The sequence below is a fragment of the Drosophila virilis genome, unplaced genomic scaffold (assembly GCF_030788295.1).
Source record: "Drosophila virilis strain 15010-1051.87 unplaced genomic scaffold, Dvir_AGI_RSII-ME tig00001590, whole genome shotgun sequence".
Lineage (NCBI taxonomy): Eukaryota > Metazoa > Arthropoda > Insecta > Diptera > Drosophilidae > Drosophila > Drosophila virilis.
The window spans coordinates 269,652-283,784 of record NW_027212847.1 but is presented as its reverse complement, the minus strand read 5'-3'; the positions used below and the strand labels follow the sequence as shown (position 1 = coordinate 283,784).

General features: G+C 40.2%; 1 protein-coding gene across 4 annotated transcripts in view; it reads right to left on the bottom strand.

Annotated features, from left to right (window-relative positions):
* Positions 1 to 14,133, bottom strand: part of mthl15 (methuselah-like 15) — a 144,834-nt gene that overhangs the window by 94,371 nt on the left and 36,330 nt on the right. For all 4 annotated transcript variants that reach the window (XR_001449655.3, XM_015168320.3, XM_032433288.2 and 1 more), the window contains exon 2: positions 7,170 to 7,354. Coding sequence is in view for 3 of the 4 variants with exons in the window: in XM_015168320.3 (XP_015023806.1) it covers positions 7,170 to 7,354 (185 nt within the window). In the remaining variant the exon portion in view is untranslated. The remainder of the gene's footprint in view (positions 1 to 7,169; positions 7,355 to 14,133) is intronic.

Here is a 14,133-nt window from a genome sequence, read left to right as displayed (position 1 = left end):
TACCAAAACTTCTTATTGGACTTGACCATGCGCATCTTGGACTGTCAATGCAAACAAAAAGATTTGCATCACAGGGACCATATGCCGCAGCCACCGAACTTGGATGGGTGGTTTTTGGGCCGGTAAGAGATAAACCGATGGCAACGTCATCAAAGTCATGCCTCCTAACAGTGTCGCAGGAGGATTCAATCCAAAAGATGGTAAACGACTATTTTGATATTGAAAACATCGGTGTGAAGCTTACGCCACCAGTCGCTGCCAGCGACTCGAATACTCAGGATACTCGAAGACACCACGGTGAAAATAAGAGAACGTTACCGGACGGGTTTATTATGGAACCGTGATAACGTTGAGTTGCCGCGAAGCTATGATATGGCATACAAAAAATTGGTCAAAATTGAGAGAAAGATGAAGCGTAACGATCAGTTTAAACAAGCCTATATGAAAATTATGGACGATTATGTTCATAAAGGATATGCTCGACGATTGGAGCAGCATGAGGTCGTTGGCTTTAGCCAACAGCATCGGAGCATCAGATGGGGCGAAGCTGAAGAAAAGATTCTAGGAATGTGTTGGCAACCAGCCACGGACGATTTTAAATTCAACATGAAGTACCACAAAGTACCCCGATGTGTGCTAAATTTGGAGCGAAATCCTACGAAGAGGGAGTTCTTGAGCTTGATCATGTCAACATTGGATCCTCTGGGATTCCTTAGCTGCCTCATGATAACTGGAAAGTTACTAATGCGTGAGATTTGGCGACGAAATGTGCAATGGGATGAACCCTTACCAGATGAGATCGCCCCGGTCTTTAGCAAATGGCTTCAGGATATGAACAACGTGGAAGGATTTCTGAGCTCGCGCCATTACTTCGGCCCAACACCTGTGCGGGCAATACAGCTGCACGTTTTTGTCGACGCTAGCCAGCCAGCATTCGCAGCCGTGACTTACTTGAGGGTCACCTACGACAACAACGACGTGCGAGTATGCTTCGTATGTGTCAAGACGAAGTGTGCCCCAATGAAGACGATGTCAATTCCACGACTGGAATGGCAAGCAGCCGAGTCAGGAACAAGGCTGATGAAAACTGCTAAAAAGGAGCACAGTATAGCGATCAGCAACGCTATACCAGAGACTGACTCTAAAACTGTGCGGCGTTGGATAGGCAGCACCCACAGTCGATATAAGCAGTTCGTCGGAAATCGAGTGGGAGAAATTTTGGAGTCAACAAAGGTTTCCCAATGGAGATGGGTACCTACTGCTGAAAATGCAGCAGACGACGCAACGAGGCCGCATTGCCAATAGACCAAAGGTCACGATGGTAAGACGGGCCAACATTTTTGCGGCAGCCGGAAAACAGTCCGCAGTCCGAACCGGGTACGGAACACTCACCCTACGAAGATGAAGAAGAGATGTCGAGTGGATTTGCCTTATTTGCAGCAAATAACTTTTTCATTTCATTTCAGAGATTCTCTAGCTACAGTCGGCTGGTGAGGACGACGGCTTGGGTTTTAAGGTTCACGCGCTGGAGCCGTGGACAGAGGACTGAGCTTGAGAGATTCCGCCTTACCGCGACAGAGTGTGAGAACGCTGAGAACTTGCTGATACGGCGAGCGCACTGGAAAACGTTCCCTGACGAGGTTCCAGCCTCATACAATGAAGAATATGTCGGTCATCGAAGCGACATAAGAGGGCTGGCGCCGTACTTGGATGACAATGGAGTCTTGCATGCGTATGGCAGGATCGATTCCACACTGTGTATACCGCATAGTGCGAGAAGGCCAATAATCTTGTCACACCGGCACGCACTGACGGAACTGATGGTGTATCACTACCATGTGAAAATGAAGCATCAAAACGTGGATGCAACGATAGGCGACATCAAGACCAGATTTTCCTTGTGACGATCGGACGTCGAAAGGAAAAGAGATGGGTCGCCTTGCTTACGTGTCTGCCAACAAGGGCCATACATTTGGAGCTGGCACATGACCTGTCAACTCATTCCTGCATGATCGTAATCAGGAACTTTCTTTGCCGTCGCAGTCCCATACTGAGGTTACGCAGTGAGAACAGAAAGAACTTTGTTGGGACCAACAGAGCAGCTGTAGATGTATTCAAGCCGGAGAAGATTCAGGGTGAGCTATCTTCTAGAGGCATTGAATGAATCTTCAACCTCCCAGCGAACCCAGCTGAAGGGGGAGCCTGGGAAAGTATGGTGCAATGTGTCAAGAGAGTGCTACGCCACACAGTAAAGGAAGTGGCACCAAAGCTACACGTACTGGAGAGTTTCCTGATTGAGTCCGAGAACGTTGTGAATTCTCGCTCGCTTACCCACTTGCCGGTGTCTGTGGACCAAGAAGCCCCTCTAACACCAAACGATCTTATCAAAGGAGTGGCCAATCTGCCTGACACGCCTGCTATCCACGAGCAGCCGAACGAGAGATGCGTCCCGAGGAAGCAGTGGCGCATGGCGCGGCTATTACGAGACCGTTTTTGGAAGCGGTGGGTCTTAGAGTACCTGCCTACACTTGTGCGACGCGTGAAATGGTGTGCGCGCGTTTAGCCGATACGCCATGGTGATATGGTGCTTATATGCGACCCGGCCGTGCTACGCAGAGAATGGCGAAGGGGCACAGTGGAGGAGCTCTACCCTGGACCAGATGGAGTGCCTCGACGCGCCAGCGTCCGCGTGGCGGACAACAATCGGGTGCGACTGATGACTCTTCCCGTGGCTAAACTAGTGCCTTCACGGGGGCGGGGATGTTGCGGGACGAATTAAGTTATTGATTGTTTGGTATTAAGTATATTCTGAAAGTATGTATTTTTGCCCTTTAAATGTGCAGGCACACTGTATTTAGCCTGTTGCCGCCATTACTTAAATGTTAAGCTCATTATTGTCGTGAGTTCGAAAGCCGTAGGAGGACAGACTGCGGTAAAATTCGGAGGGAATATATATCTAAGTTCTAACCTATGTAATTCGTTTAGAATAAAACACCTGCAGTGTTCAAATTGCAACACCACCTTCGTTTGGCATGCGACAAGTATAATGAAAATGCTTTTATCCTATTTTTATTAGCAGTAGTAAAAGTACTAGTGGTAGCAATATCCAGCAACCTACATAATCATAATTCGCCGCGATTTATACCATATAAATTGATTATTTTATCTTTCCCCTTGAAAAGAGACAACAAATTTGATACGAAATAAAAATAGAGATATTTCCAGATTGTCTGATATTCAAAAAGTTTTTGGATTGAATTGAATTGAATCGTCCTAGCGTCAGACTTTAATCAGCTGGTAAGCGTAACCAAATACTTTTTAATTGATGGTTTTAAGAAAAGATTGCAGACTAACACCAAAGACAATATAAACACTAAGAACAGTAACGCCAAACAACAAAATACTACTATACAGCTTAATTTTTTGAAAATTTCTCTCTCACAGCCGAGAGAACAAAAAAGCTAAAAATAGAATGTGCTCTCAGCTTCGGCTTCATGAGTGCCGTGCAAGCAGGGTTGGTTCCGTACAAAATATGTATTTTTATGTCGATGTAAATATTTATGTAATTTTATATATTTGAAATTATTAATTATATCATTATTATTTTTAAGTAATACAAAAAAATTAAGGAAATAAAGGTTTGGCACAAAAAAAAACAGATGTGTTCACTAAAGTAGTATTTTTCAAGGTTACACTTGCTGCTACTATCTGATCTCTCCTTTTTTCAGCTATTACAAAAATAACAAACACAATATTTATGCAAAAAAAATTATAAAATTATAATCAAAATTATTTGTTTTAATATATACAATATATATTACAGTATATCATATATACTGATATACATATTTAATTTACATATGTCATATAATTTAAATAATTGACAATATAAATAATATATATAAAATATATAAATAATTCAGTAAAGCCTTAAAAAGGCTATTATTTATTATGAGCAGCAGCAACGGCTAAAAGTGGCAAGCAGAATTCCCTTGAAAGAACGCGACACACCGGTACCCGAAATTAGCGCCAAAAGTATTTCTGCTTTGGAATTTTAATTTTTGCAGCTTTGGCATTAAAAACTTTATTTTAATTGCACACTCATTTTCCGTTAAGTCACTAACACGAATGTCAACTTTTAAATATTCAAAATACGATAAAATAATAATTTTTTCGCAAAATGGAAAAAGTCGGCAGTCGGCGATGAAATCATAAGCTATCGATTACATTTTGTGCTCTAAGTTCTCAAAGCTTTGCGCCCTTTTTGGCATAGAGTTGCAAGCGCAAGTCATATTTATTTATACAAATAAATATATAATTGTATTTTTAGCACTCTTTTATTTCTTAATTGGAGGATAAATATAAAATTAATTAAATTTAAAGAAATTATGTAGATATTTGCATCGACTTCGAAATACATATTTTCTACGGAGCCAACCTCAGTACACAAAATGCATTCATATATCAACACAAATTTGGGATAGGTCATGATCTGCGCTATTTTCTTATCGTAGTTATTGCACAAGATGCGCCTTGTGTAAAAATTATTTAATGCTTAAATTTTCCTGTAAAATTAATCGTTAGTATCTAGGGTAATATATAATTTAAATAAAGCATGCATTTCATAGATAAAGCACAAGCACTTTGTGTCGATCGTAAGTTCTGAACTTTTTCGCTCAATGTACTTCGAAAACGAAGCGGCGCAAAGCAGCATTGACCAGCTGTGCTACAGGCAGGCGACTAACTTCGTTGCTCGTGCCAGCATCAGCAAGCCGCTACTTTGGCATTCGTTCTTCTGGTCTTTGGAGAACGAACAACCAGTCGGCAGGCATGCCGTACGAAGCCTCAAAGGCCAGATGAAAGGCCAGGCTAGAAATTCTGTGTCGCATTCAAATGTGTGGGCGTTACTCATCTTAGTGTTTATATTGTCTTTGCTAACACCATCTACATTGATTTAAATAAGGCTTTCGATATTTCACAAGTGATACCCTCTCACATTTCAAAATTAATCCTCTCAATTGAATTTCAGGGTATTCAAAAACAGAATCCAAAACTTCTTCTCTCAATGTCGATGTTCTGAAGTGTTGTTTTGCATGGCATTCTGTCCTGTTGTGAAACTTTTGTATAAAATATTATATATGAAAAGAAAGGTAATGACTTTTTGGAGCTATATTTATCATATCATCCATACCACAATATTAAATTTATCAATTAAATTTAAATTATCGTAAAATAAAGCTTGCTGCAATATCTTTTCATATTAACCTTCTTTATGCGTTTATTTATTAAATGTTGTTCATTTTACTTTGACTTATATGAGCCGTTTCGGTTTCCCTGTAATGAGTTCGATAAGCATTATAAAGAATATTCTAAATCTTGTCTTCCTTTTATGTCATCTTTAAAAATTAATCGATAAAAATTGATATCGATATCCTGTTTTTTGTGCAATTTTGGTAAATAATAAGAGCTAGAGTCACGAAACATGATATGTTGCTTCTAAAAAATTATATATATGTGTCAAGTATCTTTCATTTTATAGCTATCGCCACCTCTCCACTACCACCCCCGAGCTATAAATCAAGTTAATAACCCAAATCGGTGCGAAATCGACACTTTTTCGATGATTATACCCTGAACCCATTAAAAATGGGTATAAGGGTATATTGTATTTGTGCAAAATCCAAATGTATGTAACAGGCAGAAGGAAGCACTTCCGACCCCATAAAATATATATATTCTTGATCAGCACCAATAGCCGAGTCGATCTAGCCATGTCCGTCTGTCTGTCCGTCCGTATGTATGAACGCAAGGATCTCAGAACATATAAGAGCTATAGACTAAAAAGTTTAGATATACGTGCTCCTAGTGCCTGCGCAGATCGAGTTGGTAAATAATAAGAGCTAGATTCACGAAACATGATATGTTGCTTCTAAAATAGAAAATATATATGCATTTGATGTTGGAAGAAGAGGGTCACCCCGCTGAAGCACCGCTCGCTTCCAGACCCAGAGGTTTCAGTCAGGCAGGGAGATATCCTTAGAACCTTCCTAACCCTTAATTTAAACCGTAGCTTCAGCCCGACTTTCGCACTAAATTTTGGAATCGTCGCCCATGCACCACCTAAAGCTGATTGGATCATTGGAGTGTTCTGAGCCGGCAGCAGATAAAACGACATAATGTAATTTTCCTCCTTCAGCAGTTGTTCAGGGGTAACTTGAGATGTTCATAAGATTCCTTTAGTAAAGTACGGTGATTTGGATGATCCCAATCAAGAGCTAAAACTCTTGCCAGACAGCAGGATCTTCACCACTAACTATGATTGGAGGATTTTACCTTCCTTGTCCCGTCTGGTGGAGGCGCTACTTGGGGTAAAAATACTCCACCATTAGAAAAATCAGAGCCCCGCGTGTTTAAATTTAATGGAGGGTAATACTTTGTGCAGCGTCAGGAAAGGTTAGACTGAAAGGAGCTCTGCCTTTTAAAAACTCTCTACAACCGCTTTTATTTTGATATTATAAGCGGCTTTATAATAACTAAATGATTAAGAATTATTTAATAATTCTTAATTAAGGCCATACAGAAGCGTGCTGTCGATCGGCAGTCTAACAGACGATTTTATATAAGATTGCCGGTGCTAACGTGCGGTCGACACGTCTATAGATGCCTATAGAAGCCTGGGCATGGGACACTCAGCTTTTTTTTGTAGATCGTTTTTTTTTTCGCTAAGCCCTGCTTATGTAGAATTCAGAAAACACCTTGTTCTTTATAAAAAACTGTTCTTGTTTAAACGATCATTATCATCATTATTTTTTGTATCAGTTGTTGATTTTCTTTTACATAATTTCAAAATCTGAATTATTTTTGTTTTCATCCATATTTTACTCCCTATATACCATTTAAAGGAATGCAATTCTTTTATATTCCGATTTCATATATATTCAAACTTTCGCATCTATTATATTTTGAATTGGTCAACATGTTTAATTGCTCACTTATGTTACATGCTTCGATAGATAAAAACCAACTATAATGAATTGGTACAGATAATAAACATATATTCATTATATTTTTTTACTGATGATAGAAAATCCACCAAACTTGAGTGGTTGTATAAAAGGTTATTGTAAATAAAATAAATAAAAAAATAGTAAAAGTTTTTAAATAAATACCTTTTGATCAGCATATGATGAGTTCTTTATTTTTTCGATGCAATATTGACTGTTTGAGTAAATTTTGCTTGTGCTGGATATCAGCAATGATCCTGTGGTTGAACTAATTACATGGCTTTCATCAGCAAAGGATTCCGGGTCCAAGCGAAATTTTGAGCATTCCAATCCGGTCAAAACTCCAAATTCTGCAATGTTAAATAATTATATATATTATATCTCTTATAATAGATCATATTAATATACCAATACAAATTGCAATAACCGCAAAATCATGTAATAGAGGCCTATTCGGGAGTGCCCGAGTGGGAGATTTCCTTAACCTTGCGCGGAGTTGCGGTGTACAGACACAAAGACAAAATCAGAAAATCAGTATACCCAGCCGTTGCACTGCCTCTTCCCCTTGACAAGAAATGGTACAGGTATTTTGTTGAAAAACCTGTAGCTTGCACCTGTAATTGCCAATGCATTCCAATCGGCTCCCACCAAATAGCTATTTACTCTACACCTCAATCTTACTGGCGGTAATGCATCAGTATACATCAACAAGCAAATGGATACTTTCAATACTTATAATTCTGTGAGAAGTCAATATTTTAAATTTAACAATGTGGCTAAGCAGCTGTAGAGTAACTTTGACACGAGCTTTGATTTGCTACGCAACCAACTACTAAATCGCCGGTTAGGGTCTTAATTATTTAAATTACCCTCTACATCTGCCCAAACACCTTCACCACTTTTCCTGTTCCTTGAACCTGGTCTGGTCAGCAAAATTGCAGTAGCAGTTAGTTTTTGGCTGCAAGAGTAGACTAACGCGCAATCTTACCCAGAATGTTATTAGCAATGACGGTACAAAAATGTTCCATTATTTCGGGCCACCTCAGTTGAGGGTATAAAAACCGAAACCAAAAATCGTGTCACCCTTTAGTTACCTTCAATACAAGGTCCTGCCACAAAAAACTTAATTTGTCGTCAGGACTAGTCTCTATTTGGTATCAGAACGTTAGACGCCTCATTTCTATGCCTAAAAGTATTTTCACGCTCACACTTCCTTGATTCTGATCAGATACATTGCTGATTCATCCATATCCGATGGTGAACACTGGATCTAGTACTTGTCAACGATGCAAATGTGTCCAGATCACTTCCTCTGTTTTCCTGAAAATGCATATCATTTTACTTTGGAGGTTCCCATGGTTAATTTTTGGACAACAATGGGTGCACAAAAGAAACTATTTATTTATATTCAATTTGTTTTGATCATACACTTTATTGCCTTTGAAATGAGTGCATTCCTGGCTCGATCCAATCGTCTGCTTCTTTTAAGCCACCCAATTTTTCTCCCGGACTACCAAACCAAAAAAAATATTAAGTGTATATATTTAAATAAAAACAAGTTTGGGTAGTTTTGTATGACTATTCCAAATACTCAAGAGCCAAGTCAAACTTATTTTTTATAAATTTTTAAGCCTATGAGAATTACTGTTTACCTCTTTACAGATTTTTTTTAGTCAACTTTCTCCTCGTTTTGCCTTAATAACATATCATACCCTTTGTTTGTGGGGGAGCCGTCAGATAAGTTATTGTTCAGGCTAAAGTGCTGAATATATATACTTTATTGGGTCGGATATGCTTCCTTCTGCCTGTTACATACATTTACATTTTGCACAAATACAATATACCCTTTTTACCTATTTTCAATGGTTCAGGGTATAAAAACTAACTGTCGACTATCCCTAAATTGTTAAAAACAATAATTACTATGATTTTGCAGCTTGTTTTCAAAGCTGATGTCTCCAATGCATTTCTTTCTATAATGCAAACTGATTATATTCACATCGACTGCTGAGGCAGACTGATTTGAAACTGGTTCACATTACTTAAGAGGTACCCCAAGGTAGTCATCTTGAACCTTTACTCTTTACTGCAGTATTTACATTTCTACAGATTGAAAAGTCAACTCATCTGAATTTTTTAATGTTCATGACCCTTACTTATCGTGTTATTGTTAACAATAATTCTTTGCAAATTGTGCTAATAATCTCACTTTGGTGGGTTTTTTGAGAGCGCACCTGCTGGTCAAGTGCGCAAACAGCATGGTTCAATTGCGAGAATCTCTTTACAGCAGGACGTTGTTCGTCCAGTGCATTTGACGAAGCACTCAACCTATCGATGACCAACCATTGAATGAGGATTCTTACAACACACAATATTTTTTGACGCCGCTGAAAAACTGATGCGGAAACGCTCAAAATGGAGAACGACTGCGGGTAACATATAGATCGGGAATCTAGTTCTGATCGCCGAAGACAACGCACTCTCTGGAAAATGATTAATAGGAGGACGGTCAGACCTGACTCTCATGACCAATAACTGTCGATATTGTCGATCGATGTATTGTACATTGAACTGTAATCAGTATTCTGTCGCGGAACTGATGTGCCACACTTCTGGGAAGAATGATTTTCCGAATAATTAATAATTTTAACCCTCGTGAAGGACTGTGGCTCGAACAGTAGCTTTTATTTATTTTATCATAATAATCCATAATATGACTTTGCTTGCTATAATATAAACTATGTATATGGTTCTGCAGGATGCACGCACATTTAAGATTTCAACAAACTTTTACAACATGTATTTGCATGAATATACTGCGAGACAGATCTGCTACTATCCTCATCATCGGGATATCGAATTAGGGTTCATATATTACCAATGAAGCCTTGAATGGACTGCCAAAGAGCTGTGCCAGCGATTCAGAACTCTCGATTTAAAGTTCTGTATAGGCGGTGGCTGAAAAACAATTTTATGAATGATTAGCCACGGGAGGATCCCCAAGGTGACCTCAGGCCCCAAGCGCCATGAATGGTGCCACTTGCAGCCCAAGTGCACAGTTAGAATCAACTAATATATGCAAGCACAACATGTGCCAGTGTTCCTGTTTGAACTACTAAAAAATTACACAAGCTTAGCTCTAAGGGCTCTTATATCCGGGTACTTGTTAACTTTCGAGCTTTTAAAGAGAGCTTTTACTCTACCCACTTATACAAACAGATCAATGACCAATAAACAAATCAATGTCCTATGTGCGACGCCATCGCAAAACAGACGGGTCCTCGAGGAGTTTAATATTGACAGGGTGCATCTGTACACCACCGAAGCGTTAAGATATTCGCACCAGCTACTACTCTCTCATTTGGTAAAAAAAACGAAGGCGGCGGACGACTCCTCGACAGCTGGCAAAAAATTTCACCAACAACTCGCCAGTCGCATCTTTTTATATGTAGACCTTATGCAGGCTCCCAATAATAGGGAAGCGCTTCGGATCCATGTCGAGCTCCCGGGAAAGAAGAACTGCTTTAGGCCCCAGAAGAAACTACTATCTCAAAACAATAGAAGTTCTGCGATTTTCAAACTGAAAGAGGAACCCTGCTGCTTTCTATAAAGGATGTATAGCATACCAGCAACGCTTGAATACGAGACAGACAGACATCAATGTTGCACCTCCGGTACGTCACAACCAACAGCAGCCTGAACAGCGCATGAAATCGTAGTTCGTACCCCCTAAATTGTGTATTAATTGTGTGCTGTGGACAGGCCGCTAAATTCACTAGCACTTGCACAAGTGTAGCCCCAGTATCCCCTGCAAGGATCTGAGGGGCAGAATGCATTCTCCGGAAGCAACCTCCAAGGACTCCAGTAGTCGATCGCAGCCCTTAATAACGCAGTCTTTACTAACCAGGTCAGTACCGAGCTGAATTCGCCAGGTCGATATGCTACTCTTTGCAACAGTCTCTACGCCTGTTGCGTGAACTAAATGGCATGATGGATGTAAGCATTCAGATCATGATAGCCGTGGATGCCGACGTTGAAGTGCAAACCCTGGTGGACCAAGTACATGTCGCAGCTGCTGACGCTTTGACAGCATTTGTGCTCAACTTCCACAAGAAAACACACAAGGACGCATGCCCCCATCGTTGAAGGCCTTATTTCCTTGAAAAACCACCTGACGAGGGAGTTCGTGCGTACCAAGAACCAGGATCGACTGTATCTATCACCATCAGGGTCAGAAAGGAGTTGACTATCCTAAAAAGAAAGAAGAACAAGTAAGAATTTCTAGTCGGGAGCTCCCGACTAGGGGATACCCTGAACCCTCTTATTCCAACACCAAATAAATTAATAAAAAAAAGTTCCCTAGGCAGGGCTCGAACTCGTAACTAACCGCATTACTTGCTGTCGACTCTACTCAACAGCCACACCAGCAAAAAAAAAAAAAATAATACTTTCCCCGGTAGGGCTCGAACTCGCGACAGACCGCACCACCTGCTATGCCTCTACTCAGCAGCCACACCAACAATTAAGTACTTATGATAAAAAAGGAACTAAAATAACATTACAGAAAAAAAAATGCAATTACCATGCTGTTAGAATGCGAAGCAGACGCGCATGAATGTGTGGTGTACATGTATACAGAAATTCTTAAAGCTGCTGCCCCATTCAATTACGCAGTTGCATATAACTACATATATAGAATCTTATTGTATATTGTATATATATATCTTATTGTACCATAGAATATTTGTGTATTCTGAAAAAGTCAATTGCATTTAAATTGTGGTTAAAATTGGTTGGCAATAAAAGTTGGGTTATTCATTTTATTTATAGCTCTAGGGTGGTAGCGGGGAGGTGGCGATAGGTATGAAATGAAAGATACTTGAAATATCTATAATATTCTAGAAGCAACATATCATGCTTGGTGGCTCTACCTCTTATTATTTACCCAATTTTCTAAAAAAAAACAGGATGTCGACATCGATTTTTATCGATTGCTTGGAAACGGAGTAGGTTATCGATTATCGGAAACAAACTCGATCTGCGCGGGAACTAGGAGCACCTACATCTAATTTCAAGTCTCTAGCTCTTATAGGTTCTGAGATCCTTGCGTTCATACATACGGACGGACGGACGGACGGACAGACAGACGGACATGGCTAGATCGACTCGGCTATTGGTGCTTATCAATAATATATATACTTTATGGGGTCGGAGATGCTTCCTTCTGCCTGTTACATACATTGCGATTTTGCACAAATACAATATACCCTTATACCCATTTTTAATGGGTTCAGGGTATAAAAAGAAGCAACGGCAGGTGAGAACTCCAATGCAACATCCCGACATCCCCTTTGCGACATCCCGATTGAACTGGGGCTAGAATTCCAATGCACAGAGCTGAAGCCTTCACCTGCAACCTGGAGGAGCCGTTTGTCGTTTGCCGTTTGAGATCGCATGACAAGACAGGACACAGCAAGTCGTGCAAATTCTCAAGGTGCCTCTCAAAGTGTCCCTCCTTGCACCACCAATCCCTCAAGAAGTGAAGCAATCAATTAATAGCATAAAAAAAAGCCCAAAACCCCTCGGCCACAAAACTCGCCGCTTCTTCAATTTACATTCCAGTGGACTGGAAGAAGGCACAAATCATTAATCCTATCGTCCATCAGCCTCCTGCCTGCCTTCTGAAAGATTCTGGAAAGATGCATTCTTAAGAGAATCCAGGATACCACGGATATAAAATGCTCAATACCGATGTTACAGCTTGGGTTCCGACTCAAGTATGGTACCCCGGAGCCGCTTCATCAGGTCACAAACTTCATCTTGGACGGCTTCCACAGGAAGGTGTATTTGGTGGCAGCACATTGACCTCTAACAGGCCTTCCTTTCTTCTAACAGTCCCCCTCCAAGATAAGGACAATCCGCAGCTTTTTGGCATTATTCGAAGTTTTACAAGGCAGCATTTTGGGTCCCACACTATACAGCCTCTTTACTCACGATATGCCCATGGCAAACAAAATCGGTCGGATCAGTCGGCAGGACCTTCTTGTGGCCACGTTTGCTGATAATACGGAAATCTTTGGCAAAACCAATGCGTGTATGAAGCGACGGAAATCCTGCAGGAGTACCTCAAGCTCTTCAAAAACTGAAGTGCTTCGCTGCCCCTTTGTTTGAGGAGTAATTTAAGGCATTAAACATCGTCATCGCTGTATCAGCAACCGAGCTGGAAGGGAAAAGAATCCTACCGGCAAGCCGAAGAACGACCCCAAATCATATGAGCCTATCCAATGTCTGGAAAAGACTTGTCGTAGGAAGACTCACGGACATTGCCAAGCCCTGGCTCTTAATTCTGCCAATTCATCGAGATATCCTAGAAGCGTTCGATAAAACAATCGTTCTGTGTGGCGGTCATTGTCACCTAGATCTGGTTGCAAAACGCGGACTTCTTTTAAATGCCATATGCGGCACTGGTCTACCTGTGCCTTCTCAGCAACTTTCGAACTGCTGGCTCGTCAAACGAAGCCAGACATTACGCTACAGTATGTTTTAAAATAAAAGAGGACTGCCACAAGGGCTTAAATTAAACGGGCTAACGCTTAGCCATGGCCGCGAAACAAATTAACTGAACCCTGACACTTGACAATCGCCTTGGCTAGCCACATTAAAAAAACTAACAACAAGGTTAATCATACATACATATTTGAACAATTCATTGTAATATTGAACAATTTCATTGTAAATGGAAATTATCGGCCGACTCTAGGTTTTGGGCAATTAATTGCCGTTAAGGCCACTTTCCAGTCACAATCCTTCTGTTTTAATAAACCTTCTGATGCTGAGATTTTTTTCAGTCAAGGTAAATTTTCCACCACGCGATATTTATATCAGATGCTCCTATATTCCCCTTCTTCGGCTATTGAAGTTTATATGAAACATATTACTTGTATCTAAGAAGTTTCTACACATTTACGTAATAATAACCTATTTTTAATGTTGAGTGATTTTAGTTTACCGATCATCTCCTGTTCATTATACACCGCAAAAAATTATGTTGTACAATCAGCACAGACGACTTTATAGATTACATGCTAGACCTTTCGTTATTTCAAATCTGATCATGTAAATAACGATT